This window comes from Primulina huaijiensis, chromosome 5 (genome assembly GCF_012295235.1).
Source record: "Primulina huaijiensis isolate GDHJ02 chromosome 5, ASM1229523v2, whole genome shotgun sequence".
NCBI classification, from domain to species: Eukaryota; Viridiplantae; Streptophyta; class Magnoliopsida; order Lamiales; family Gesneriaceae; genus Primulina; species Primulina huaijiensis.
The window spans coordinates 22,039,104-22,063,533 of NC_133310.1; the positions used below are offsets into that span (position 1 = coordinate 22,039,104).

General features: G+C 34.8%; 4 protein-coding genes across 4 annotated transcripts; 1 reads left to right on the forward strand and 3 right to left on the reverse strand.

Moving 5' to 3' along the window:
- Positions 1 to 1,339: 1,339 nt before the first annotated feature.
- Positions 1,340 to 6,405, reverse strand: LOC140977186 (uncharacterized). The gene is made up of 11 exons (XM_073441819.1): positions 6,145 to 6,405; positions 5,966 to 6,059; positions 5,743 to 5,792; positions 5,026 to 5,075; positions 4,626 to 4,734; positions 4,497 to 4,557; positions 4,352 to 4,404; positions 3,874 to 3,966; positions 2,988 to 3,051; positions 2,160 to 2,270; positions 1,340 to 1,822 (listed from the first exon to the last, which is right to left on the reverse strand). The coding sequence occupies exons 1-11, from the start codon at positions 6,169 to 6,171 to the stop codon at positions 1,581 to 1,583; spliced, it is 954 nt and encodes a 317-aa protein (XP_073297920.1). The 5' UTR covers positions 6,172 to 6,405; the 3' UTR covers positions 1,340 to 1,580.
- A 2,938-nt stretch (positions 6,406 to 9,343) lies between these two features.
- Positions 9,344 to 11,963, reverse strand: LOC140977187 (glycerol-3-phosphate 2-O-acyltransferase 6-like). Its single transcript, XM_073441820.1, has 2 exons — positions 11,254 to 11,963; positions 9,344 to 10,485 (listed from the first exon to the last, which is right to left on the reverse strand). The coding sequence occupies exons 1-2, from the start codon at positions 11,869 to 11,871 to the stop codon at positions 9,610 to 9,612; spliced, it is 1,494 nt and encodes a 497-aa protein (XP_073297921.1). The 5' UTR covers positions 11,872 to 11,963; the 3' UTR covers positions 9,344 to 9,609.
- A 5,867-nt stretch (positions 11,964 to 17,830) lies between these two features.
- LOC140977188 (uncharacterized) lies at positions 17,831 to 20,225 on the forward strand. The gene is made up of 5 exons (XM_073441821.1): positions 17,831 to 18,311; positions 18,739 to 18,781; positions 18,866 to 19,026; positions 19,177 to 19,656; positions 19,927 to 20,225. Exons 1-5 carry the CDS (start codon positions 18,108 to 18,110, stop codon positions 20,092 to 20,094), a joined length of 1,056 nt encoding a protein of 351 aa, XP_073297922.1. The 5' UTR covers positions 17,831 to 18,107; the 3' UTR covers positions 20,095 to 20,225.
- Positions 20,226 to 21,400: 1,175 nt separating this feature from the next.
- LOC140977779 (vacuolar cation/proton exchanger 3-like) lies at positions 21,401 to 24,212 on the reverse strand. The gene is made up of 10 exons (XM_073442511.1): positions 23,745 to 24,212; positions 23,431 to 23,498; positions 23,331 to 23,359; positions 23,023 to 23,219; positions 22,707 to 22,922; positions 22,492 to 22,629; positions 22,126 to 22,242; positions 21,996 to 22,049; positions 21,794 to 21,910; positions 21,401 to 21,676 (listed from the first exon to the last, which is right to left on the reverse strand). Exons 1-10 carry the CDS (start codon positions 23,967 to 23,969, stop codon positions 21,575 to 21,577), a joined length of 1,263 nt encoding a protein of 420 aa, XP_073298612.1. The 5' UTR covers positions 23,970 to 24,212; the 3' UTR covers positions 21,401 to 21,574.
- Positions 24,213 to 24,430: the final 218 nt, after the last annotated feature.

Below are 24,430 nucleotides of genomic sequence, written 5' to 3' on the forward strand. Positions count from 1 at the left end.
AAATAAAGGTAAATATTTGAAATTTTCATAAAACTAAATATTCATGGTATGATTGCTATCCCCACCATGATTCAAAAAGAACTCTCAAAATTGTGGTCATGAGTAAGAAATTCTGATTCTTTAGATGAAGAATTGTGGAGACCAAAAGAAAGATGCTGCGGTAGTGCATAACCATTTGAACACAATGGCAGTGGAATTGTTGATTGCCATAAAATTATTTAAAATAAAACTTGTGGGATGTGTATGGTTTTAATTTTTAAAATAAAAATAACTGTACTGGGTATGATTTTGAAATTTATAAAGACCTTTTTCTGAATCCTACCCTCTCCTTATTAAACTCTAGTAACGTAAGTTGTGATTTGTTAAAGGTAACATAGCATTTACCAACTCTATTCCAATTCCTCTCGGGGCCCCCCACATTTTTTTCTTTTGACCAAATGTTTTTTCCATGAGATTGTTTTACTCTTTTATGGCAAATTTGTTCATTTACATTTTATCACATTTATTTCTCATTGTTGCAAGTTTAAACAGAGGACAATTTTCTTCAAAGTAGAAGTTTGAAACCAGAATATCTTATTTTGCGATCAATCTTTAGCACAAGATGATATTTTTCAAAACAGTGTCCCAATCTTTTATTATTATGTCTTACACTTTAAAAAAATTATTAAACCGAAATAGATGCAAGGAAATAAGCGAAACATCATATAATCTAGTTGTCAAAATCCAATACACATCGTGTAGCACAACCATTAAATCATCCGTTATTTGTATATATATAACACAATTTTGACCGTAGTCATGTAGCAAGAATTACTAAAGAAGCTTAAACCTGCTTTCATCTTTTTCAACACTATACTTTGCTTTTTTCTCTCTTTTTCCTTCCCTTCCAACTCTTCATAATACCACTCTCAATTCCCACAACCACCACACTTCCATCTCTCTCTCTAAAACACACACATACATACAAACACTGGGTGATGCTGAGAAAGGAAAAATGAACGGAAGAGTGAGCTTCATCCCTATCCAAACCTTTAAGCCCAGACATGGGGTTGCTGCTGCAAAAGTTGGTGAAAACAAGAAAAGATTCTTCCAAATATGGACATTTAAACTTCCAAATAGCTCAAGATTTTCACCGGCAAGATTGCTGAGGCACATAGGAACAAAGGTGGAAGTAGCCTTGCAATATGTGTCGTCTCGGCATCGGTGCTCACGGAAGGTATCTTCTGCTAGTTTTACAAGGTCGCGGTCATATGCTGACACTCTCGATTCTCAGAGGGCTGAAGCCATTGAGGATTGCATTGATTTCTTGAATTCCTCTGCCTCTTTACAAAGATCAAACTCAGTTGCAAGTTCTTGTTAGAAAAGTGTTGTGAATGAAATAGAAACTGCTGTTTTATGTAATACATAGCTGTGTCCATTTTATGTTTCAGAATATGTACAAGGAATTGTCCAGTTTGCCTTGTGACTTGGTGCCCATTTTGTAATCCCACAAAGAATTTGAGTCTAATCCATGTACACATAAACACGATTCAAGTTCAGACAAATGAAAATATTTGAATGGTGCCTACTGAAAACCATGCTCATCTGTCAAGGGAGAGCTTTTCTAGAGCTCGGCTTCCATTATTCAAACCTTTCTTCAGTTCAAGAGCTCGCTTGTATGGTGGTGCAATAGGAGGTTGTACAGGATCTAAGCTCTTGTAAGTTCCATCAGCAACTTTAGGAAGTGGATATGAACGATCCGAGTCAAACCCGCTAAGGTCCCCACAGGCCAGAAATGGGATATAAACCTTATTAGGGCCTTCTAGCCACCCACTGCTGCAATCTGTCGCGTGATATTACGTGTTATAACAATGCAGCAAAAACAACAAAAAACTCAAATGTAAAACTTTTTTTTGGGTTTCCATAAACAACAATTTCTTGACTGCACAACAATTGAGATATGATGATTGAGCGTAACCAATATCTTTCTTTGAATGCATCTTTTCCCCTGAAGGATGGTGGTGTGACGATATCTAAAGTGAGACCAGAATTCTGTGGTAGCAGAGATCGATATGATGAACGAAAATTAAATGTTTCCATGAATGCATTTAAAGATTGCTCGAATTAGAAGAGCACATAAATAAATATTCAGGAACAAGTACTATTAGTATGAAAGGTACCTATGTCATCACCAGCACCAGACGGGCTTCCAATTTTCTCCAGGAGACGGTGCAGATCTTTCTCATTAAAGCCTTCAGGGGGTGAGTAATTCTCACAGACCACAAATGCCTCTAAATTTTCAGTAATGGTTTTGAGCAAAGAAAAATAAAAGGCTTCTGTATGTCAGATACGTTAAAATTTATTCAAATGCATAAACACCTAACACATACATTATAATTTAACCATACTTTATTTACATTAAGCTTCCTTTATCCAGATTCAAACAAAATAGTGCTTTCACCGAGCACATGTTAAGTGTGGACTTGCCTTAGAAATAACAAGATGAAAGCTGTGTTTTTTTTTTTTGGAGAAAACAAATTGTTTATTTAGTTGTAATATTGCCCTTAATACCTTTAGTTGCTTTCACCGCTAGAGGGTGTTGAATACAAAATATGTGTTCCTGATAACCCAGAAAAACAATTCTACACTTCATAATTTTCAAACTGAGTAGAAATTAAGAATACTGCGAACTATTATGACATTTGGATGTTGTCCACATCTACTAGTTTACAACTGTAGACAAACTTGGTCAATGGCCTTAAATATCACTGGTTCCAAGCCATGAGATGGTGCCAGTAAGGGTATGCAAGCATGTGGCGTCAATAAATTAGAATATAAGATAGTATCCTTACTATTTATGAAGCTACATGAGATGAATGAGGAATAGGTCAACTGGATGGGCTTCGTTATGATTTCATGATAGAGTTTTTGGATAAGTGGAAGATGTGAACGTATTACCACATTTACTGGAGAACGTGCAGAAATTATTAAACAAATTAATAATTTACCTATGCTTGAATTGCGACTGCTTTTTGGTTTAGCAAATGTCACTTCCGTGAAAAATGACTTAAGCTAGAAGCAAAACGTTAGTAATTCCATAAGTTCCAACCAAACCATGCCATTATAATTGATGGTAAGGCAAAAATCTACCGAACTTATTGGTTATTAAAGGCATAATTATATTGTAGACAGCAAACCAGAAAATTCATTGTTCAATGAATCACCTGAATGAAAACACACAGAGAGGAGATACCAACATTATAGATTATACTTAGCAAGCCATGACGTGTGGTAAAAGGAGAAGCAAACCAAATAACATAATCAGCATATACATGAGTCCACTGGGTCCATAATGCTTTGCCCATTTCAATTATAACACTCTACTTTCAAAATATTTCAAGGAATGAAGTTATCTTAACTCCAACTATAAAAAAAGTTCCCTAGGATTTTGCAATTGAGTAAATGCCTGTTCGAATTTATGTTACTCTCGGTGTTCTATCATGCTTTGATCAACCCCAACCAAAGAAAACAATATAAGCATCAATCTGTAGTCAGTACTTTGAATTTATTTGCTGGTTTCAAGAAGAAAAATGCAACAAAGTTGGGCCTTATTTTTTCTAAAGGGGTGGTTTCAACGAAGTTGAAAAATTAAGCTGCGGCGCGGCTATATAAGATCAAATTATTGTGTTGATATTAAGGTTTAAGAGCCAATAAAATTGATCACACATCATTTCAAGATAAGTCATGTACACATGGAAAATAATACACCACTTCTAGTTATCAAGACATCAAAAAGAGGGAATTTGGTAATGCGACTCAAACAAGACCATCATACCCTGCAAATCATATTAATTAAAGAAATATAAAAGGGCGAGCTACAGAAGTATGACAAACCTGACAGTATAGGAGACTGGCATCTTTTCCTCGAAATATCTTTGCTATAAACTTTCCACCAGCCTTTAGTATGTGCGTAACTATAGTTAAACCCTGAAAGAATGTTATCCATGTTTAAAATCAGAGACACCCTAGGATATATAACACTAGAAATTCGAGCCTATACCAAAGATACAAGGAATACAGCAGTCAGAATGAAATGCTGGAAAACACAATATAAATTAATCATCTGTCACTGGTTCAGAAGCAACATGACACGTCAAAGTGAAAATAGACATGCCAAGGAAAGAAACAAATTTTGCAAGTGAAAGGGGATTCAGAGCATGTAGTCACCACAATTTATGTATGAAAACATATGAATTGATTAAAATAGCATAGCAGAGACGTCATGCACATATGTGAACGAGTAATGCCATTATAAGAATAACAATCTTAGAAAAACATCACTGATATTCTACAAATGATTGTAAATACTAACCGCCAAAATGAGTTGGGACTGAACAAATTCATCCATGTCATGTAAGCCAGTTACTGAAAAATGAGCAGAAATCAGGTTTTCACATGGATATACAGTCGAATGTACAATAGAGATTATAGTCTGCTTTAACATTTCTGTCACTCACCATCTGGTGCACCGTCACATACAACAAGATCAGCTTTGCCTCCATCAAAATGTCGAATGACCTAAGAAGCAGAAAATATTGGATATATAGATGGATAGAGACAAGGGGAACGGAAGGGAAGCGTCATACCACTTCAGCTGTCCGGGCATTTGTTATATCCCCTTGAACTTGAATAACACCTTCAATAGGAGCCATGGGTTGCAAATCAATAGCCACAATATGAGGTAAATCACAATCCCTGCAAAATTATAATGAACATGTTGTACTCACGCTGATAAAGTCGCGCAGATGATTAAATAACTTATGGACTTAACACACTAATACATAAAGATCCATGGTCCGAAAAGGAACAGAAAACTATCCCAATTCCAATGCTTCACACAGTTATTCTTTGAAATTAAGTGGATCTATATGGAACTGACCCTTATTTCAAATGTTTCAAATTAATAATAATTAGAAACAGGCACTTTAGGGAAATTAAACAGTACATTATTATTAAAAGAACTATCGATGCACCATGCAAACATACTTGGAATCAGAAGATAGCTTTGCCGGGCGATAAAGCTTCCGACTCAAAACCTACAAGAAAGATGGCACACGTCAAACTCGGATAAGTACAGTAATGAAACAACCTTGAAGAGTTATACTGAAATGCAAGTAAATTAGTAACTTGTCCACAAACAGTGAAAAAATATATTTCCTTAATCCAATCAATCTCTGTAGCAACTTAAAACACTTTCCACAGTCTTCTGATGCAACATAGTTGCGATAAAAAAGAGAAGTAATTAAAAAAAGAAGCAAATTCCATTAGCAACATTACGAAATTCATAATCCACGCACAAGTGCTTATATTTAACCAAGATAGATGAAATGAGCACGCCATACAATTTCGTTTTGGTGAAAAATGCAGTTAATTTGAACCATTCTTCTCAAGAAATAGCCATCAAAAAAATTCTGCATCTCATAAAGCACCATGTTGGCTAGGCTTCATGATGAAGGAAGTTGATGCTAATAACTCTGTAGTTGTTATAGTTTCTCAAAATGTCAAAGTTAGCACTGCATTGCGACTTTTCATGCAGAGATTTTCAAGATCCAGCAACAATGTCCAAAATATCTGATCTGTGTAAACCAATTTTTCTCCTTTAACAACTACAAGCGTGTGATAACAATGTATTTGCGACGTTTCCAAGTAGACAAGTATCCTGAATTATCAACTAAATATTCAAATTTATAAGACTTTAAATACCTGACTCCAGCTACCAGGAGCTGCACATAAATCCACCGCACGCTTAACACCTGCGTAAATCCGAACAACTCTATTAACAATTGTAGATAACATCTATGAACCCAAACTAACAAAAAAACTAGGCTAAACAAACATAGTTGATAAACAGAAAAGAAAAACGTATGCATCAATAAACATTTTGCAAGAGTTAAATATACATTAATAAAAATTAGTCGTCTCGCACCTTCAAAAATGTTGAATTCCTCATCAATTTGAAGCAATTTGAATGCACTTCGAGCGCGCCATCCTTCCTCTTTTTCTTTTCTATAGTAGATATCCTACAGTGTCAAACGAAAAATTTGAGATAGGCAATCCCAGATCGAAACAACACAATTTACTGCAAAATTCCAGAAGAGGGATTACTCTTTTATCTCTTGATGCTTTTCCCATTGATCTTTGTTAAAGCCCCCGCTGTCTCACCCACTCTTCAATGATATATACTTCAAAAATTCAAGCTTTGTTTCCAGAAAAGAAGAACATGCATCAACTCAGTAATTACTTCGAATAGCTCGCTTGCCATTTCGGCCTTTGAATTTCCAGTACTTCTTGCACAAATGCTTGGGAGTTTATGTAAGGTAATCCGGGGGCGAAGCGAGTATTATTTTGTATGCTGTAGCTGGTGGAGACGGCGGACTTAAGTTATGGGCAATCGTGATAAGGCCCCGGCCCATGTTGAGTTTAATGGTTGAGATTTTGGGCTTCTTGGTAAGTCCAACTTTTAATTGGGCTTTTCTTTTTATGTGCTATCGTATATGGAATTCTATTTTACTGGGCTTGTCATGATCACGTAGACCCAGTTCAAATAACAAATGTTTAGAGGCATTTTGGGTTCAAATTTGGGCTGAAAACATTAATTTATCACCGAAAAGCCCATTCCACTGTGGCACGTTGTTTTCAAAGTCGCTTTACAATTATTATCATACAACATATAAAATATTTATAAAGCCTTTTCAACAAGCTCTAAAGTCTCAACCGTTTTCTCCATATAAAAAAAAATAACACAAAAATTCATATCAGACAAAAATTTTATGAGACATATTTTATTTACATCACTAATAAAAAGTATTACTTTTATTATAATTATATGTAGAGTTGATACGTCTCACAAATAAAGATTCGTGAGATCTATTCAAAAAATAAATATTTCCTTATATAGAAAAAGACAAAATAATGACACTTTTTTATTAATGGGAAAAAAATCGAGAAATTGGCCTTCAGTCCCCAGCCGTCGTTTTTTTTTATGTTCAGTCCCTGGGTACTTTTTTAGTACCACATTTTCACATGAAGTGTACCACAATTTGTATGACATAGTACCACAATTTTGTGGGTAGAGAGTGAACCCAAATAAATGTTTTGATCGGGGATTTTTCAACAACTTCCCCGAAAAAAATTATCATTTGACAACCTAAATCTATGCTATGGTATTTATGTCTTGAAGCATGTGACCCAACTACTACAAATTAAGCTAAAACAACTTCTTTTTGCATTCATCTCAAATTTAGAAATTTCAAACTAATCCAATCTTTTTTTTTTTCATTACAAAAAAAACTAATCAAAAATTTAAAAAAAATCGAATTTACAAAAAGATTCGAACAATACTACAAAGTGTACGTACATAACCATGTGTGTGTGTATATATATATATATATTGAGAGATGAAAATTTTAGTTAGAACGAATTGAAGAAGGTCGACATCTTGGTTAAGTTAGCTGGAAAGAAATGAGAAGGAATGGAAGCATATTATATGCATGCAGCTGTCAAACCAAACCACATGGGGCTCATCAATATATGTTGTGAATCCAATTTCAATTTTAGTGAGCTGGTTATGGTCCCCAACCACTATAACCATTAATTTAAAACCCTACTCGTCAATTTTGGTTTCCATCACCATCTTCACTTAATCCTGATACCATGGAATATTTTGACAAAAATTTATGTGAGAAAGTTTCACGGGTCATATTTTGTGAGACGGATCTATTATTTGGGTCATCTATGAAAACATATTACTTTTTATTGTGAATATCGATAGGGTCGATACGTTTCACAGACAAAGATTCGTGAAATCATCTTAAGACCTACTCGAATTTTTTTTATATATCGCGAATCAATTAGGTTGTATTTATATCCGATGATTTGATTTGGATGGACGTATCTGATTTTGGGATAGATTTGAGAGATGAATTTGAAATTACACTGTCTTGAGTGAATTTCAATTTCATCATAACTACTAAGCACGTTAGCAAATTATTGATTTGAAATTCACCAAATATAAAAACAAAAATGTACGTAAACAAAAATGAAAATCCAAATGAGACTAAAAATCCAAATTCATTGTTAAAATGAATAAAAATAAGAAAAAATGTATAAGACTAACGAAATTCCTAACTCCAAAATAAAAGCAAATGTTGGATTTTTTTTTTTCTCAACATAATTATTAATTCAATTCCACTTATTATATTATAACATAATATATTCCACTTTAAACAACTATCATAAAAAAAATTATTATTATTTTTTTGGAAAATTCAAATTTCAGTCAAGATTGGATAAGTGTGTGGTTCTTATTTAACTAAACAGTAGGACTATAAATTTGTTTGCTCCGCTTGTCAAATCGAAAACCTTGTGAACCTTACTCGCTAACCATGTGAAATGGTACTAAACAACAGATTTACCAAACATTTTTGGCCACCATTCATTACCCGTTTTTCTCGGCCATTGGTGTGAAGTATGCTTTCAAATGAAATTTGCAGCTGCCATCAATTTTTTGTGACCACAATCATTTAATGCCATAAATATATAATATTTTTTTTAGAAAGTATTACATTTAGAAATTCATAGAAATGAGTTTGTGATAAGATTCTCGAATTGGGAGGATATACATATATATGTGTAGCACCGATTGTTGGTACAAAATAAATACGTTATAATTCATTTGACATCAAAATCAGAAATTTAAGATACAATCTCAAGTTCGAGATCAGACACAAACACATATAGTTTCGAGACCAGACACGTACAAACACATATAGTGAATTAAGATTTACCTATTGCTGACGACTTGTAACTCAGCAAAATCAGAAATTTGATACCAAAGACCAATTGTAACATTTCTTCCTCATACTATAAAAAAGTAGTATTAAACTATTATTACTTTATTTTTATGCACTGTTTTGTACTAATCAAAACAAATAAGTTACTGTCGGCAAATAGGGGGCTTTTATTTATGATTAATAAGAGAACATGGCGCCAATGCTCATGAATACTTTCACGAGGACAAGTTCTAATCTTGTGATTCATAACTATTATCATTATATTTATAATTCTGTATTTACTCTTAGGTCAAAATTTTTTTAAGTGAATTATGCGATATTAACGTTTGATCCAATTATTAGATTAAGTTCTAAAAATGATTATAGCGGTAAATCATTGTGTTATCTATATATATTTATCTATCATCTATCATCTATCTCATCTCATAAATCAAACGCTATTATGATTTGTTCAGAAAAAAGTAATGGAATGACCTATATATGGATGCAAAAAGATAATAGAAGAAACAAACTTTACAAAACAATATTTATTCACTTGCCAAGTCTTACAATGATTTTTATAATTGGTTTATATCAATTATCAAAGAAAAACAATTAATATACATGTCTTATATATTTCATTATTCTGCCATAATTTATATGTCACACCCCATAACTTCCAAATATTCTTCTGTAGCCCTTTTTATCTCCATTAATTCATTCCAATTTTGAACAAGCATGTGACATTTTAAAAGTTTTTTTTTCTTTTTTTTAATTAAATCCAAAAAAAAAAATTATTTCATTTATTTCGTTCGGTGCCGTTGTCCTTGACACGACCATCTGTTCCGGCCATCACGGCATATTTGTCTTTCCGAGTCAAGTTTGTGCACTCGAAGCCCAACGTCCCTGCCAATACCCTCTGAACATAATTCGCGACTTCAATGGCGGATTTCCCTCCTCTCATCGTCAACTCAGGTGGGAGTTGATTCAAGAACGTGATTTCAAAAGTTGGCCTTGGGTTCATGTACCCAAAGTACGGGTCCAACGACTTATACCCTCGAGCTGTTGTCCCATAAAACACGCTCTGTTTTGTGTTGACCGCCACCGGCACGATCCTGTCGCTCAATTCGGCAAAAAGCGCGCTGAACCGCAGCAAGAACGGCTCTCGGCAAGTAGTTCCCTCGGGGCATATCACTAGGTCGCCTTCTTCAAGCAACCGCTTTATGTTTGCCGCGTCTTTCTCCCTTTCTCTGCACAACGCAACAGCTTTGATCGGAGATATCAGTTCGGACAATCTGCTTATACTGTAGGTGACGCAACTGATCTTCCGGCCGAGTGCCACCGCGGTGACAACCGGGTCGAGGACGGCGCGGTGGTTGCAGACGAAGAGAACGCCTCCCTGGCCGGGCTTCGGCGGGGGCGGAGGTGTCCCCTTGACGATGAGTTTGATGCCCAGGACAACGTAGAGGTAACGCACGATCTTTTCAGGCAAAGGGATTGTTCCGTAGATTCTAACGATCGATAAAATGAAGCCGATTGGCATCCATAGAAAGGTTACCAACGCTACGAGTGGGGTTGGCCTTTGTACCAAGCGGCCCTCGTGAAAAATGACGGGGGATGGAAGCTTGTTTCTTGGGAGTGGCTTGGTTCTTGTTCTAGGCACCATGCAACCCTCCTGCATTTAGATTTTTATTTTTATTTTCATTTTTAGAAAAGATACCATTATTCAAATCAAGAATCAATGCAATTACAATTACCCAAAAAAAAAAAAAGAATGCATACAATTACTGCAGAGATTTTGGTTTTGGGTGATCAAAGTGTCCATATAATATTCGAAAAAATCTTCAGTAATATTTGTGTAACAATGCGCCATATATTCATTCCTATGTTCAGAAAACAATGGCTTTACGGGAAGATTGGGAAACTTACTCTGTAGATACGGGAAAAAGAAACCTTCTGTCTAATATTCGACTTACATGCATGATTATGACAGAGAAGCAACGATTTCTATTTTTCCGAGGTTTATTTATCCCAGCAAATAAGTTACTATCTAATGATCGTAATTAAAATAGAGATATACAATGTCATACCTGATTGGTAAAGTTGCTAAATACTTTTTAATTTGATTTAAAGAATTAGAGAGATAATTCAAAATCGACTGATCATATATTGTATTTCATGATTAGTAGGTATTTCAAAATATTAAATGTTACGGATCGGAGATACTAAAAGAACAAATCTGAGATATCAAACTTGGTCAAATTTAATAGTTTATTAAAAAAAACTAGCAAAAATGTTCATGAAGAAGGCATTGTTGTGCAGATATAAAGTTTTACTCTCAACTACTAACATGAAATGCGCATGGGTGGTTGTTACATACACATGTAAGATTGGAGAAATTATTCAAATAAATAAAATAACAATATCGATCGGACTCACGTACCTTGCAGATGGACATGAAATCATGATCAGTCTCCCTATCTCCAAGACCCAAATCAGGCACATTCGTCCCGAATTCTTTCAAAATCGCCATTCTTTTGTGTTCTCCAACAAGTACACCAGGTTTCTTGACAAAGCCCGTGGCACGTCCCGATTTCGTCACTTCCAATTCCGTCCCAAGAACTTTGTCCACCCCCAAGTAGTTCTTAGCAAAATGTTCCACCATAACCCTGGGGTTGGCAGTGATTATGTACCTCCTCCCGAAGGAATTGAACACTTTCCATGTCTCAGGATGCACGTCTTCGGAATAGAACTTAGGCAACACGGACCTAGACACGATCTCTATGTCACGGACCTTGAGCCCCGAGAAGGTGATGAAGATGAAAGTTTGTATAGCAAATGATTCCGACACGAATATGTAGATGAAGTACACGAACGGAACAGACGCCAAAAGGATCAATGCACGAAGAATGTTGCCTGCCTCGAGGGCCATAAGCAGGAAATAAGGGAATGCACTCCTAGACACTAAGAGTGTGCCATCCAGGTCGGCTGCCACTGTCTGAGTGTATCGTCCCTCCCTGCTACATTTCGTTATTGGATCGAAATTCCGAAAAGCACCCATTTCTTGGAGGGGAGAGGGGTTGTGTTTGGAGATGAACAAATTAAAGTTATGTTATATAAAAAAAAAAAATACAATGGGGTGTCGGGTTTAAAAAGGAATAAGCAGCATGGGGTTGAGAGGTTCAAAATGAAACAGTTGTGAGGAGAAAGGGGTCCAACTCTTTCCCAGGTAGTTGAATACTGATTAACATTGAATTAGCCTGCTTTATTAGGTTTGGATATTGCCGCCCCTAGGGACGCCCCATTATGCTCCCCCCCTTACCAATTTCTATACTTCTCCAATAATATATAACTATGGTTTGTTTGATTTGATTAAAATCGACATCCGATACTAATATATGTATCAAATTTAGGACGATATCTCGAATTTTATATCAATCGGTCAAGGATACTCGGCTAGGGCGACGTACATTGTCATATACGAACGTGGAAGAATATATAATTTGTCGAAATCATGTATCAAATGAGTCGAAGTGGTAAATTAAGTGAGATTATCTTAGCTTAAAATCTATAATTATCTTAGTATTATTGTTCTTGTTTTAAATGGCTAGGTTGTCTTTTTAAAAAAATATATATTTTTCTTTTACAAGCAATAACATTGAGCGCATGCTAGTTTAAAAATCAAAGCAATAAATAACTTGTAAATAATATTGAGTACAGATAAATAATATATGTAGGTGTAATAAATAATAAAATAAGTACCATATTACAATAAAAATAAGTACCATATTACATGATGATTGTGTTGGCCTTCAGTCTCAGCCGTCGATTTTTTTGTGTTCAGTCCCTAGGTACTTTTTTAGTACCACATTTTCACATGAAGTGTACCACATTTCCACATGAAGTGTATCACATTTTGTATGACATAGTACCACAATTTTGTGGGTAGAGAGTGAACCCAAAAAAATATTTTGATTGGGGATTTTTCACCAACTTCCTCTTAAAAAAAAACCCATAAAAATAATAAATAATAATTTTGGGAAATGAATATTAACCGTACAGATTGTGGCAGTAAGTTCCATCGAACGACACGTTAATTTTAATAGGCAATTAAAGAAAAAGTTACAATAATTTGGACAGGGGAGTAATTTATACAGTACAATATTGTTTCTGGTGATTAATTGTACGCCAGCTAGCCGCTGGTATGAGTGTACAATTTGAGGTTTATCATATATAAATAATTGTTTTTTTTTAAATCATACAAATAATTGACAAAGGGAAGACTTAAATACAAGATATATAATTTGAATAATTGTTCTCAGAATATGCAATAACAACAAAAATTTATGTAAATAATTGTACTTCAATAGTTGTCTTGGATTTTCACGTAAAACAAAAATTTGTGTGAGACGGTATGAAAAAGTATTGCTTTTTATACTAAGATTATTAATTATTATTGTGAATATCGGTAGAGTTGACCCGCCTCACAGATAAATATTCGTGAGACCGTCTCACAAAAGACTTACTCTTCACGTAATCGTTCATGAGTTAAGGTGACTTACGGTAAGCGATAAGATGATGAAACATATAAAAAAAACGATTATTACATCATCATTCGCATCAAATGATTATTTGCTTTTTTAAAAAAATTGTCCGATTTTTATTTATTTTAGATNATTTGTGTGTTGCCCAAAAGAATGTTAATTATGACAACTCAGGCGAGGTCATTCGCACGATAGGTAGTAGTTTAGAGATATGGCCCCAAATTAATTTTGGAAACTTTATTGACTTAAAAAAAATGAAAATAAATAAATATATAGAGTACAACATTCAATCACTTGAAAGTTTTCCCAACTACCTCTCATGTGATTAATATTATTATTATTATTCATATATTTTTTGTTAAAAAAAATAAGCCATTGTAATTGAGTGCAATAAACTAGTAATTTTATCACGTCGCTGTAGATTTAGCAAGAGCAGTTTATCTGAATAACGTGATTTGCAAGTTATTATGTCAATATAAACTTTTACCCATTGTACACTAAAGACCAGTGAATGCAGTTTCTATTGTCATAAAATAAAGAACTAAAACTTTAAGTTTACAACATATTCACTTCGATCGAATACGAGGAAAGAAGAGAGGATTAATTAAGTTTAAATAAATTTCAAAGTTTGTGCATTGTTCATGCAATCTCACTAAATATGCTAGCTTGATTTAGGGTTTACATCATCGATATTTGTCTGTAATATTTATGGTAATATATATAGGCCCGTGAATTGGACTATGATAAATGCCATTAAAATGGGTCATCAAGGATATGGTAAGAAATATTAATTAAAGGTTGATAGAAGATGTATATATTGGAAAATTAAAAATAAAAATAAAAAACCCTTTTCAAGATATGACAATTCATTCATATATACTTTATAACAATTAATTCATTTATTTTTAAATGCTACTATATGTTATAAAAAAAATAGTAATAATACTATTATTTATGTCTATAATGTAAATATTTACTTCAAATTTCTCATTTTACACACACTTGAGTGTGAAATATATTATTCGAAAATATCATGTCCACAACATGGTGGGACATGGAGAGGATGACCGAGTCAAGATTGGACATAAATTTCCTTTATTTTTTTATTTATAATTCTTAATTACTTTCTATTATTAGTACAATAATAATTAATATGTGGATTTTCAAGTGAAATATGATTTAGACAAGGGATTGAGAGGGGAACTACAACTAATTCTTAATATGAAACAAAATAGACCCCTACTTCATAATCATGTGCTTTTCGACTCAAATAAATTTCCGATAATAAAATTTAAAAAATTTTAAATATAATTCGGATTCGGAAAATTTGATCCTTAAATATAATTTTATATTTTCATAGATAAAATAATTTCCTCCATAAAATTTTCAAAATTCCATACTTTTTTTAGAAAAAAAAATAATAATTGTTTCTTGATTTTTGTGTGGAATAATTGTTAGATAGTCACCTCCACGGTGTTTTATTATTTTTTGTTTCTTCTCAACGGTATAGACGGTTTCATATACGTAACAATAAAGAGTCACTAACTTTATTTAATCAGCCGGAATTTGTAGAAACATGACTAAATAACATATATTGTGGATTTATTATATGTACACAAAAACTCATGTGAGACGGGCTCACGGGTCAATTTTGTGAAACAGATATTCTATATGAGTCACCCACGNTTTGGACTAAAGAATCGAACTTTGTAAATATGAATGGATTTGTCAACATCAATTTGTCTTGTTTCTACAAATTCCGGCCGTTTAATTGAGTTAGTAACGCATAACTGTTACGTAATAATCATTACTTTTTTTTATAGATATATTGTATTAAAGAACATTAAAAATCAGAGTTATGGATCTGCCGACATCAATATGTTTATTTGATGTATAATTATAAATCAACCAACCAAAACTTGTTTGGCCATGAAAACACGACCTAGAGTTTCCTATACCATATAATAATAAATTTTATTCGTTTCGCTTTTTATGATGAACTTTTTTGCTTTTGGTTATGTTAATAAAATTTAAAACAAAAATATCTAACCTAACTCGAGATCCAATTAAAATTGGGCTAATACTACATAAGAATAGTCTCGTCAACAAATGAACAACTCGATGGCAAGGTCGATCATTTGGACAAACAAATAGTTGGTCACGGGACGCTTGAGAGTACCATCGTCTTTCTAAGTACCATCGTCTTCCTAGTGAAGGAGAGTAAACTTCATCTTCTTTTTTCTTATTTTCATTAGAGATTAAGAATAGATGGACTTTCTTTAGGACCTATTTTAATGACGGGATTCATCACGGGCTTCAACGATTATGATGACAATGAACAAACAACAACAAAAAACCCAATAACGAAGACCATTTTATGTAGATTATTCAATCCCTCAAGCTAAAAATCTTGAAATATTATCTCTAACCCGACCCAATTATGAATTTTAGACATGGTTACTTAGATAGAGGGGATTCACTGAGGTAAGAATTAAGATTAATCACATACTGAAGGTAAAATAGTATTCTAAGATCAAGTGGGCTTGCAGTTCAACTTCCTTCTCCTCTATTTTAAGACCCAATATAAGAACCCATCATGGAATCCACAGCTCACTGAAACTATACTAATGGGCGAACATAAGATTCGGCCCAAATACTTGACTTTATTTTCAATATAAAAATGAAACAAAGAAACATGAATATATATTACAATAGCACAAAGTTTATAAGTTGGCTTCAATTCTATTTATTATATTACTAAGTAAAATTTATTTTTAATAACTAAATTTGATCTTTTAAACATATAAAAAAATTTATTCCCGTGAATTATTATTCTTTCTTTAATTATTAACAAAAGCATAATAAAGTATCAATTCAAATATAGATTTCATCGGAAAAATATTCTAATACAGTTATATTGTATATATTAAAAAATTATTATACATAAAATTAGAGTTATTTTAAAATTTAGTATATATGTTCACATGTATATATTATATACATAGACCGTGTGTCATATACAACATGGGAGCAGAGTAAACTCTTGAAACCCTAGTGCATCTCACCCGAATCATTTGTTGTACTTGATGTTCAAAATTATGTTATATTTTGCTCAAACAAATTTTTTGTTTATATAAATTATTAAAAATAAAACACATCCAGCATTACATATATAAAAAACACAATAATCACCAACGAAACATTTTATCAATTTTTTTTTTGAAAAAAATATCTCAAACATGTTAAACTATTAAAACAATTTATTGTGATTTATTTTTTAAAAAATGGATTTGATATTTTGTTTGTATTTATGTAAACAAAGCTTAGAACAAAATATAGAACATTAAGTGGAGCAAAGAATTCCTTGTGGTTACTGACGTCGACCAGGTGAATCGGGTTGAGTTTAGTGAGAAATTACATTGTGTCAGGTAGATTTTGTCTCGAGCACATTGGAATTCAGATGAGAAGTACCCGAGCTGAAGAATTTGCACACTTAAAAGAGCAAAGAACGTTAGTGGGATATCAGAAGATTTTTTGGCGTAGTCACTCCGACGATCAAGTCGGTCAAGTGTTTATACGAAGAAAAGTATAATGACAGAGTATGTTTTTTTGTGTAATAATATCTGAATACATTAATGTCAAGCGAACATGATATTTATAGGAGAAAATTCATTGATGACCTTGTTTTCAGCGTCCGGTTGCTACTCATGGCAATATTGTTACTCATGGTCTGTTATCTGACACTGCTAAATATGACAATTCTTATTACTTCTAGCCTAGTCACATCACTCATACGTGTGCTGAAAGATCTGTCAATGATTATCGAAACACGACGTCCCATACATGTGGACTCAAAATTGACATATGTATCGGGATGCTTGGGTGGATGATCGTAATGAGAAGTACTGCCTACTAATTATACTACCTGATCTCACACTGCTCGAGCTCAGCTGAGAGATCGGCTCCTTTTGAGCACCGGATGATTTGCTCAATTCCCTGGCCCTTGCGATATTCAAGGATGCATATGGGATGACTTTTTTCTCTACTTCCTAGAACCCAAGCTAAAGATGACACGTATACCTCCGAGGTATTACTAATTACATTTGTTGTATATTATGTTTAAAATCTTATTATATTTTAGTAAAATAAATTTTGTGTACTTAAATTATTAAAAATTAAATGCATCAAGCATTACATATAAACAAAACACAATAATCACATACAAAAAGTTTTATCAACCTTTTTTTTTTGAAAAATAAATATCTCATGCACGATAAATGATTAAAATAATTTATTGTTGATTTATTTTTTTAAAAAAAGATATATTTAACACTTTGCTTGTGTTTATTGTATTTTATTTATATATATCATTTATAATTTTTAATATTTTGTACAAACATAACTTATTAAACACAGAATTCCTTGCGTTACATCCATTGTATACGTAAATATTAAAAACTTTGGACGTGTGTGGCTCAAAACAAAAGAAAGAAAAAAAAAATCTGCATCATAAAATAATCGCGAAGGAAGTCCTATGGAAGTTTCGGGCACAATGTCCAACACATGGTTCAAGTTCAGGCCTGAATCCTGTGTTTCGGGCCCCTTTGTCTCCCATTTCTTCCACTCGTTTCCAGCCAAGACAGAGAAGAGTCACAAACTAGTTTAGTTTTTTAATATGAATATTACATCTTCTTGAAATCCATCATAAATTAGAGGCCAAGGTAGTAGTTTCTTATCAGAATCGAAGGACGAAATGGAAACCTTGATGGGCTCTTGTTGGAAGACTTTCCCACCCAAATTTGGGGAGAAAGATAGACTGATTTGGCGGCCAGGCGATGTGTCGCTGAGTAGAAAAGAAAACGGGTTTCTTAGGAACCAAAAGCGTGATCTTCTTCTGGGCTTCTTTCATTGCAAGACTGCTGTTCGCCCTGTTTCGTCGGTTGCGCCAGAAAATCAGGTAATTCATGTTGGATGAGAAAGAGGTTTCCGTTTCTTTCGAGTGTCTTGTTCTTTATGAATGGCATGTGAAGTTTCATGGGCTCTTTTTTTTTTTTATTGTGAGTTGATTGATCATGTGATTAATTTACTTTACTGAATCCTAATTCAAGAATTCAATAAATATAAAGATTCGAAGGTTCAATTTTTAAAGCCGACAGGGCAATGCGAGTCCAAGAATTTGGTTAAGATGTTGGGATTGAGAGAGTACTCAATTGTTTATTTTTTTGGTTTTACATTGAGTTTGAAGCTAGTATATGTACAAAAGCCGAGCATTGCGTGCTAAACGCATATAACGATGGGGCAAAAATTAGTAGGCACCAACTTAATAACAACGAATCTTGATCGATGGCAAACACTCAACGCAAATAAATTTACCAATGTTGCAGACACTCGTTGAAAGTGAAGAAACTGATCAGATACAAGTTGCTGGTAATGTTTTTCCCCAGGGGTTTCTGTACTTCTGCCTATTATACTCTGATTTCTTGTTGAAGCCTGGCTTCTTTTGCCATGCAGACCAGCCGAAAACAGCCCATGTCCAATTTAAATTAACTAAGGAATGTGCATTTGGCCAGCACTTTGTAATAGTAGGGGATGATCCATGCTTGGGGTTGTGGGATCCGACCGACGGAGTGCGGTTTGATTGGTCAGATGGGCACATATGGACTGCAGAAATGGTAAGGAGAAAGAATCTTCCTGCGATACGTCTGGAATTGTTTACAAAATTTTACTGACGATTAGGTTAATCACAGCAATGGCTATTGCTGAGACACATTGATTTGGTAATCAATTGAGTACTTAATTTCTCTTTCTTTGTGAGTTAACAGGATGTACCCTGTGGCAAAGTGATCAAGTACAAATTCGTACTGAAAGTAGATGATAATACTTTTTCGTGGCAACCGGGGCCTGATAGAATTCTGGAAACGTGGGAGACGGAAAATACTATACTTGTTTATGAAGATTGGGATCACCCCGAATTCCAGGAGATCGTAGAGGAGGAAGAATTCAGAGTTGATCTAAATGATGAGAAGTCTTTGATCAATTCAGAATTGCTCACAGTTTCCGAAAATTTAAGCCAGAGAACACAAGATGAAGGGACTGATGCGAAAAAGCAACTCGTTGGCACTAATGAGCATACGAGTCTTGATGATAAGGTGAAACAAGATTCAAATACGTGCATAAATTACTCGAAACATGAAGCAAGCTCAGTTTTAGAGCAAGAGGCTCCTGTTCTATTGCCGGGCTTGATTCCAATGTTGACAGATGAGACGGATGAAGAATCTCCGAATGAAGTGAAAGATGAGGAGGTAAATACTTAATAAAACTTTTAGAATTTTTGTTTCTTGCAACAATGGTTTGACAGAGTGTAGAAACAAAGCTTATAGAAACCATTTTCCACTGAAATTGTGGATATATCCTTTGAAAGACTTGATTTGGTCACTTCCCCATGTTAATTTTTTCGTACCACAACCCTACTATCTGTTGAGTTGCGGTCTACGTAAACATGAGCTCTTCTTTTCCGAAGTTGGTACCGTTTTGCATATCTCATTTGTTTATGCATTACTACTATCATTCAGCTCGAAGAAGAGCGCAACTCAGCCTCCTTGCGTTCTACAGAAACTGGTAAGGTGGTGATGGAGAACCAGAAAGGATTTTATGGAAAAGAGCAGCTTGAAATCTTGGACGGTGGCATGCAATGGGGTAGAGGAATGGTTCAGAAATTTCTTGCTATTTTGGGATTCTAATTTTGCTATTGGCTGTGTTTTCAACCAAAAACCAGCAATTTGAGGTGGACTTATTCAATTCTATGCTGTAAATAGTTTTAGATAACCATTTTTACCCAGTGAATCTGTCAATTCGATTTCTGATTCCAATACCCAATGCTTAGAATCCACAATGTTAGTCCGTGGGACGTTACAACACGAGAAAACATTTTATCAACCAAGCATACTCCACGAGCTTCGTGTCAGTGTTTTAGGCTCCAATCTTTTGAGCTGATCTCTTGCAGCCTCCGGTATTTCTAAATTCCCTTGTAATGCGCATGCACCTAGTACCGTTCTACAGATTACAGCATCAGGTTCCACGGCATTTCGTGTATATATTTATAAGCTTGTTTCACTAAGCCTACCCGGCCGAGTAAATCAACCATACAACCAATAATGTTCAATTTTTGGAACAATTCCAAATTTGTTTTTCATCCTCTCAAAGTAAGCAAATCCCTCGTCTACGATCTGCAATGGCTACAAGCATATAATACTCCAACATAAGTAATTTCAAGAGGAAGAAATCCATGCATCGCCATTTCCTTGAAAATCTCAACTGCTTCATTACCAAATCCATTGACAGCCTATCCAACAATCAACGACGACCACGACACCACACCCCTCTCCTCTAACACATCAAACACCATTTATGCCCCCCCAATGTTCCCATACTTGGCATAAAGAACCAGAAGTGCACTTGCAGTAGTAAATTCCCAACGCACCTTCATCATTTAAACATGGATCCTTCTGCTCAAAGCCAAAGCACCAAGTTCAGCACAAGCAGTGAGCAAACTAACCAAACTGAACCCAACTGGTTTTACACCATCCAACACCATTTTCTTGTAAAGGGTTAATGTCTCACTACGTCTGCCATTCAAAGCGTACCCGTTAATCAGTGAACAAGACAAGAAACAACATTATAATTTTTCCAATTCCAAAACTGCATAGTTCCATACAAGACTACATCAATTGATCAAAAGTCGGCAAATATCACCTTTAATAGTCTCTCTACACTTTCGAAACAGGAATCGGCACTTATTTTAAGACAAAGATAACAAGTCCTCAAATATATGCTCGGGTAAGAAATTAATGGACGAAATTTAACAATCTAAATCAACTAGTAACTACCAAGAAAAAGGCATTTGCGTTTTCTTCCGTTGGTTGATTAAAAAGTTGGCCCAACAATATACATAATTTGAATTCTATTTTATCTGTTTTTTTTAATGATATTCCTTATCGAAAGGACAAAAACACATTTAAAATTCATAAATTTCAAATTCATGAATGCAAGCACAACTTTTGTTTAACCGAAAATTTGTAATACTGAATAGCTGTCGATTTCCATTCATTGTTCAAAATGTGAAAATCTAAAAAAGATTAAAAACGAAGAACGAATAGTTTTAAACCACAACATATACACAAATACAAGTTCATCGTTTTCATTAGAAATAATAATCATGGCTTAATATTTGGAATTGGCCCCCTCCATCACGTAAAAGCAAGCCCCCGTGACAATGTAACACAGCACAAGTACCAGTCCCTTCAAGTAATGAGACGTTCCATCCTGCAGTATTATTCAAATTCTTGCGCATCTTAGCATGCAGAAATATTTCACCAATACTAATAATAATAGAAGGAATTCGAACATATCGAATTCAGGCATCTAAATCGATCACTCGACCTGCAAGGTGAATGCTGTGACAATTATCGATAGAGCAAGACAGCTAGTTTCCAGAGGATTGAGATCAAGGTCCATGTCCACACCCATTATCCACGACATGAGTACACTCAATGGTATCTACAAACATTTCGACAACACAAAAGTAATATTCAATCGATCAAATGTTTAATCCGAGAAAACATTGAGATCCCAGAACTATTACCACGAACATGGCGATTTGAGTAGCTGAACCTACAGCAAGGCCTATAGATATATCCTGCATCATCTCTCATATTATATGATAAATACTTTAACATTTCCACATGAATTGCATTATTTGAAAAATAGCTGACCAATTTGTTTCTGAAAGCAAAAATGATGGCTCCAGCATGTTCTGCTGCATTTCCAACTATTGGCAGTAAGATCACACTTATGAAGCTCACAGACAACCCCCACGCATCCGAAGCAACCTGTTCATCATCAACAATTCCTTCAATAGTACCGAATTGCGTCTATTGTAGGTGGGTTGCTGATACAAATAGGGTTAGGGTGCCTTGGCCTCTTCGCACAAAACAAGAAAACCGGACTTTTATGTGTAATTTTTTGAAATTTCAAGTTTTACTTATTTCTTCCATTGAGACCTCTGTTTCTTCATTTCACCCATCCCTTTAAATTAATCTTTGGTCAGATAAACGTCAGTTAAGTGTAAATGTGCTTACTTCGATAGAGGCAACGATGTATTCGGACAAGGGAGCAATGATTCCGGTCATCAGAGCTAGCCAGAAACACGCACTCCAGAACCCAATTACGGGTCCCGGTTTCTCATTTGATATCAAGTCAACATCGTCATCTTCACCCTGCTTATCACACACAAGAGTTTGTAGATTTACAAGTAAATCTATTTTCTTGATTCTCAAACCGATCGAACACTCACCTGATCTCCATCTTCAAATAGTTGTCGATGGGTCCATAACTGGAAAAAAAGATAAACAATGTACCCGACAAGCATCACAACGCAGCTCGCCCTCGACAACTGCAGCTTGCCTGCTGCTATCAACTCCGTGGGCGTTCCTGACAGATTTAGCATCAAAGGCAGTAAGTGACACAGCAATCCCAACAACAGCAGCACTGAGTTGACGCCCGTTTGTCCCTATCACGATTGCAATATATTTACACAAGAAAGAAACCGATGTTGAGAATTGAATCAAAAGGTTGCAATTAGTATGCATATCTTGAATTCACTTATTTACCGTGTCGAATTTTTGTTCTTTCGACGGGTTAGCGATTCCACCACAAAAGAGAGAAGTCCCAAGGACAAGCAGAAGATTAGACAGTATGGAACCCAATAGAGAGTACTTGACCACATCTACTTTGTGATGAATAAGAGCAACAATGGATATTATGAGTTCGGTCACATTTCCACATGTTGCATTTAGAAGGCCTCCCACTGCAGTGGCAAACGACCCAACTCTTTTCAACAAATAATTATTCTTTAATCTTTTCATTTATTTATAAATCAGTGTACTATCTAAGGTATCAATCAGAAGAATCTACCAACCTGTTGGATTTGTGTAGAAAGCGATTTGCCTGCAGTTTATACATCAGATTAAGGAATCCATGCTTAATATTCGATATTCATAAAAATTATAAATACGTACTCTGTCAGAAAGCTGACTCTCTCGGCTAGCGGAGTGAGTCCAATTAGGCTCAACGCGAACACCCACGCCTGTTCATATATTGTAACAACAAAAATTACATTAATGTAACAAGAAAATACTGGAAGAAATCTTCTCCAACGTTGTCTATTCGGGTACACATATTGTTACTAAAAAATGTTTCAAAAATTTCTTCTCAGATAGTATTACCTTCCTTTGATTTAACCAAACAAATCAGAGAAAACGATAGCATTTTAATTTAAGTCGTTACATGATTGAGCATGCATATTGCTTGCATGCAATGCAAGAGCACTCACGCTTCCGTAATTACGCTGCTCAGCAACAATGGCGAACGGTAAAGCCGAGAACAGAATCGACAACTTCGTCCCAAGAAGAACCTCTTGAATATTCGCCCAGAACATTCTCAGCAGCCCGACCCCAACTCCCGAAACAAGCATCGGATCCGATCTCTTCAGTGGCGAAGGGGAATTGTATTTGCTCAAATCTTCCATAAGCCAAGGTTCTGCTGATGCCGCTTCCATTTTTAATTAATCCTTTACGAATAGATATGGAAATTTGAACAAAAATACCCAGAATGGCAGGGTTAAGGTGGCAATAGACGCACGTAAAACTAAAGACTACGGGGCAACACGTAGCCTGGGAAGGTTCTCTGTTGGCATGTGGGCAAGAAGCTAGTAATCTGAGAAAAAATAAAAGTTGGGTATTTCACTGTGAATTAATGCTTCGATTTCCCACGAAGGTTAAAGGGTTTTGTTCTGTTACGAGAATCAATCCAACTGGCGCGCGGGGGTGGAGGAATACACATGGCTTTGTCCCATTAAATTTCTTTTTACAGTTAGTATTCCCCGTTGTTCGTGGTTTTTACCCAGTATTCAACATAAATTTTGGTCAATACCTAGTATAGTATTAAATACCAAAGTTCTAAAAAGCGTGAAGCGTTCCGAAGCGTGGATGTCAAGCTCCAAGCTTTTCAAGCTTAAGC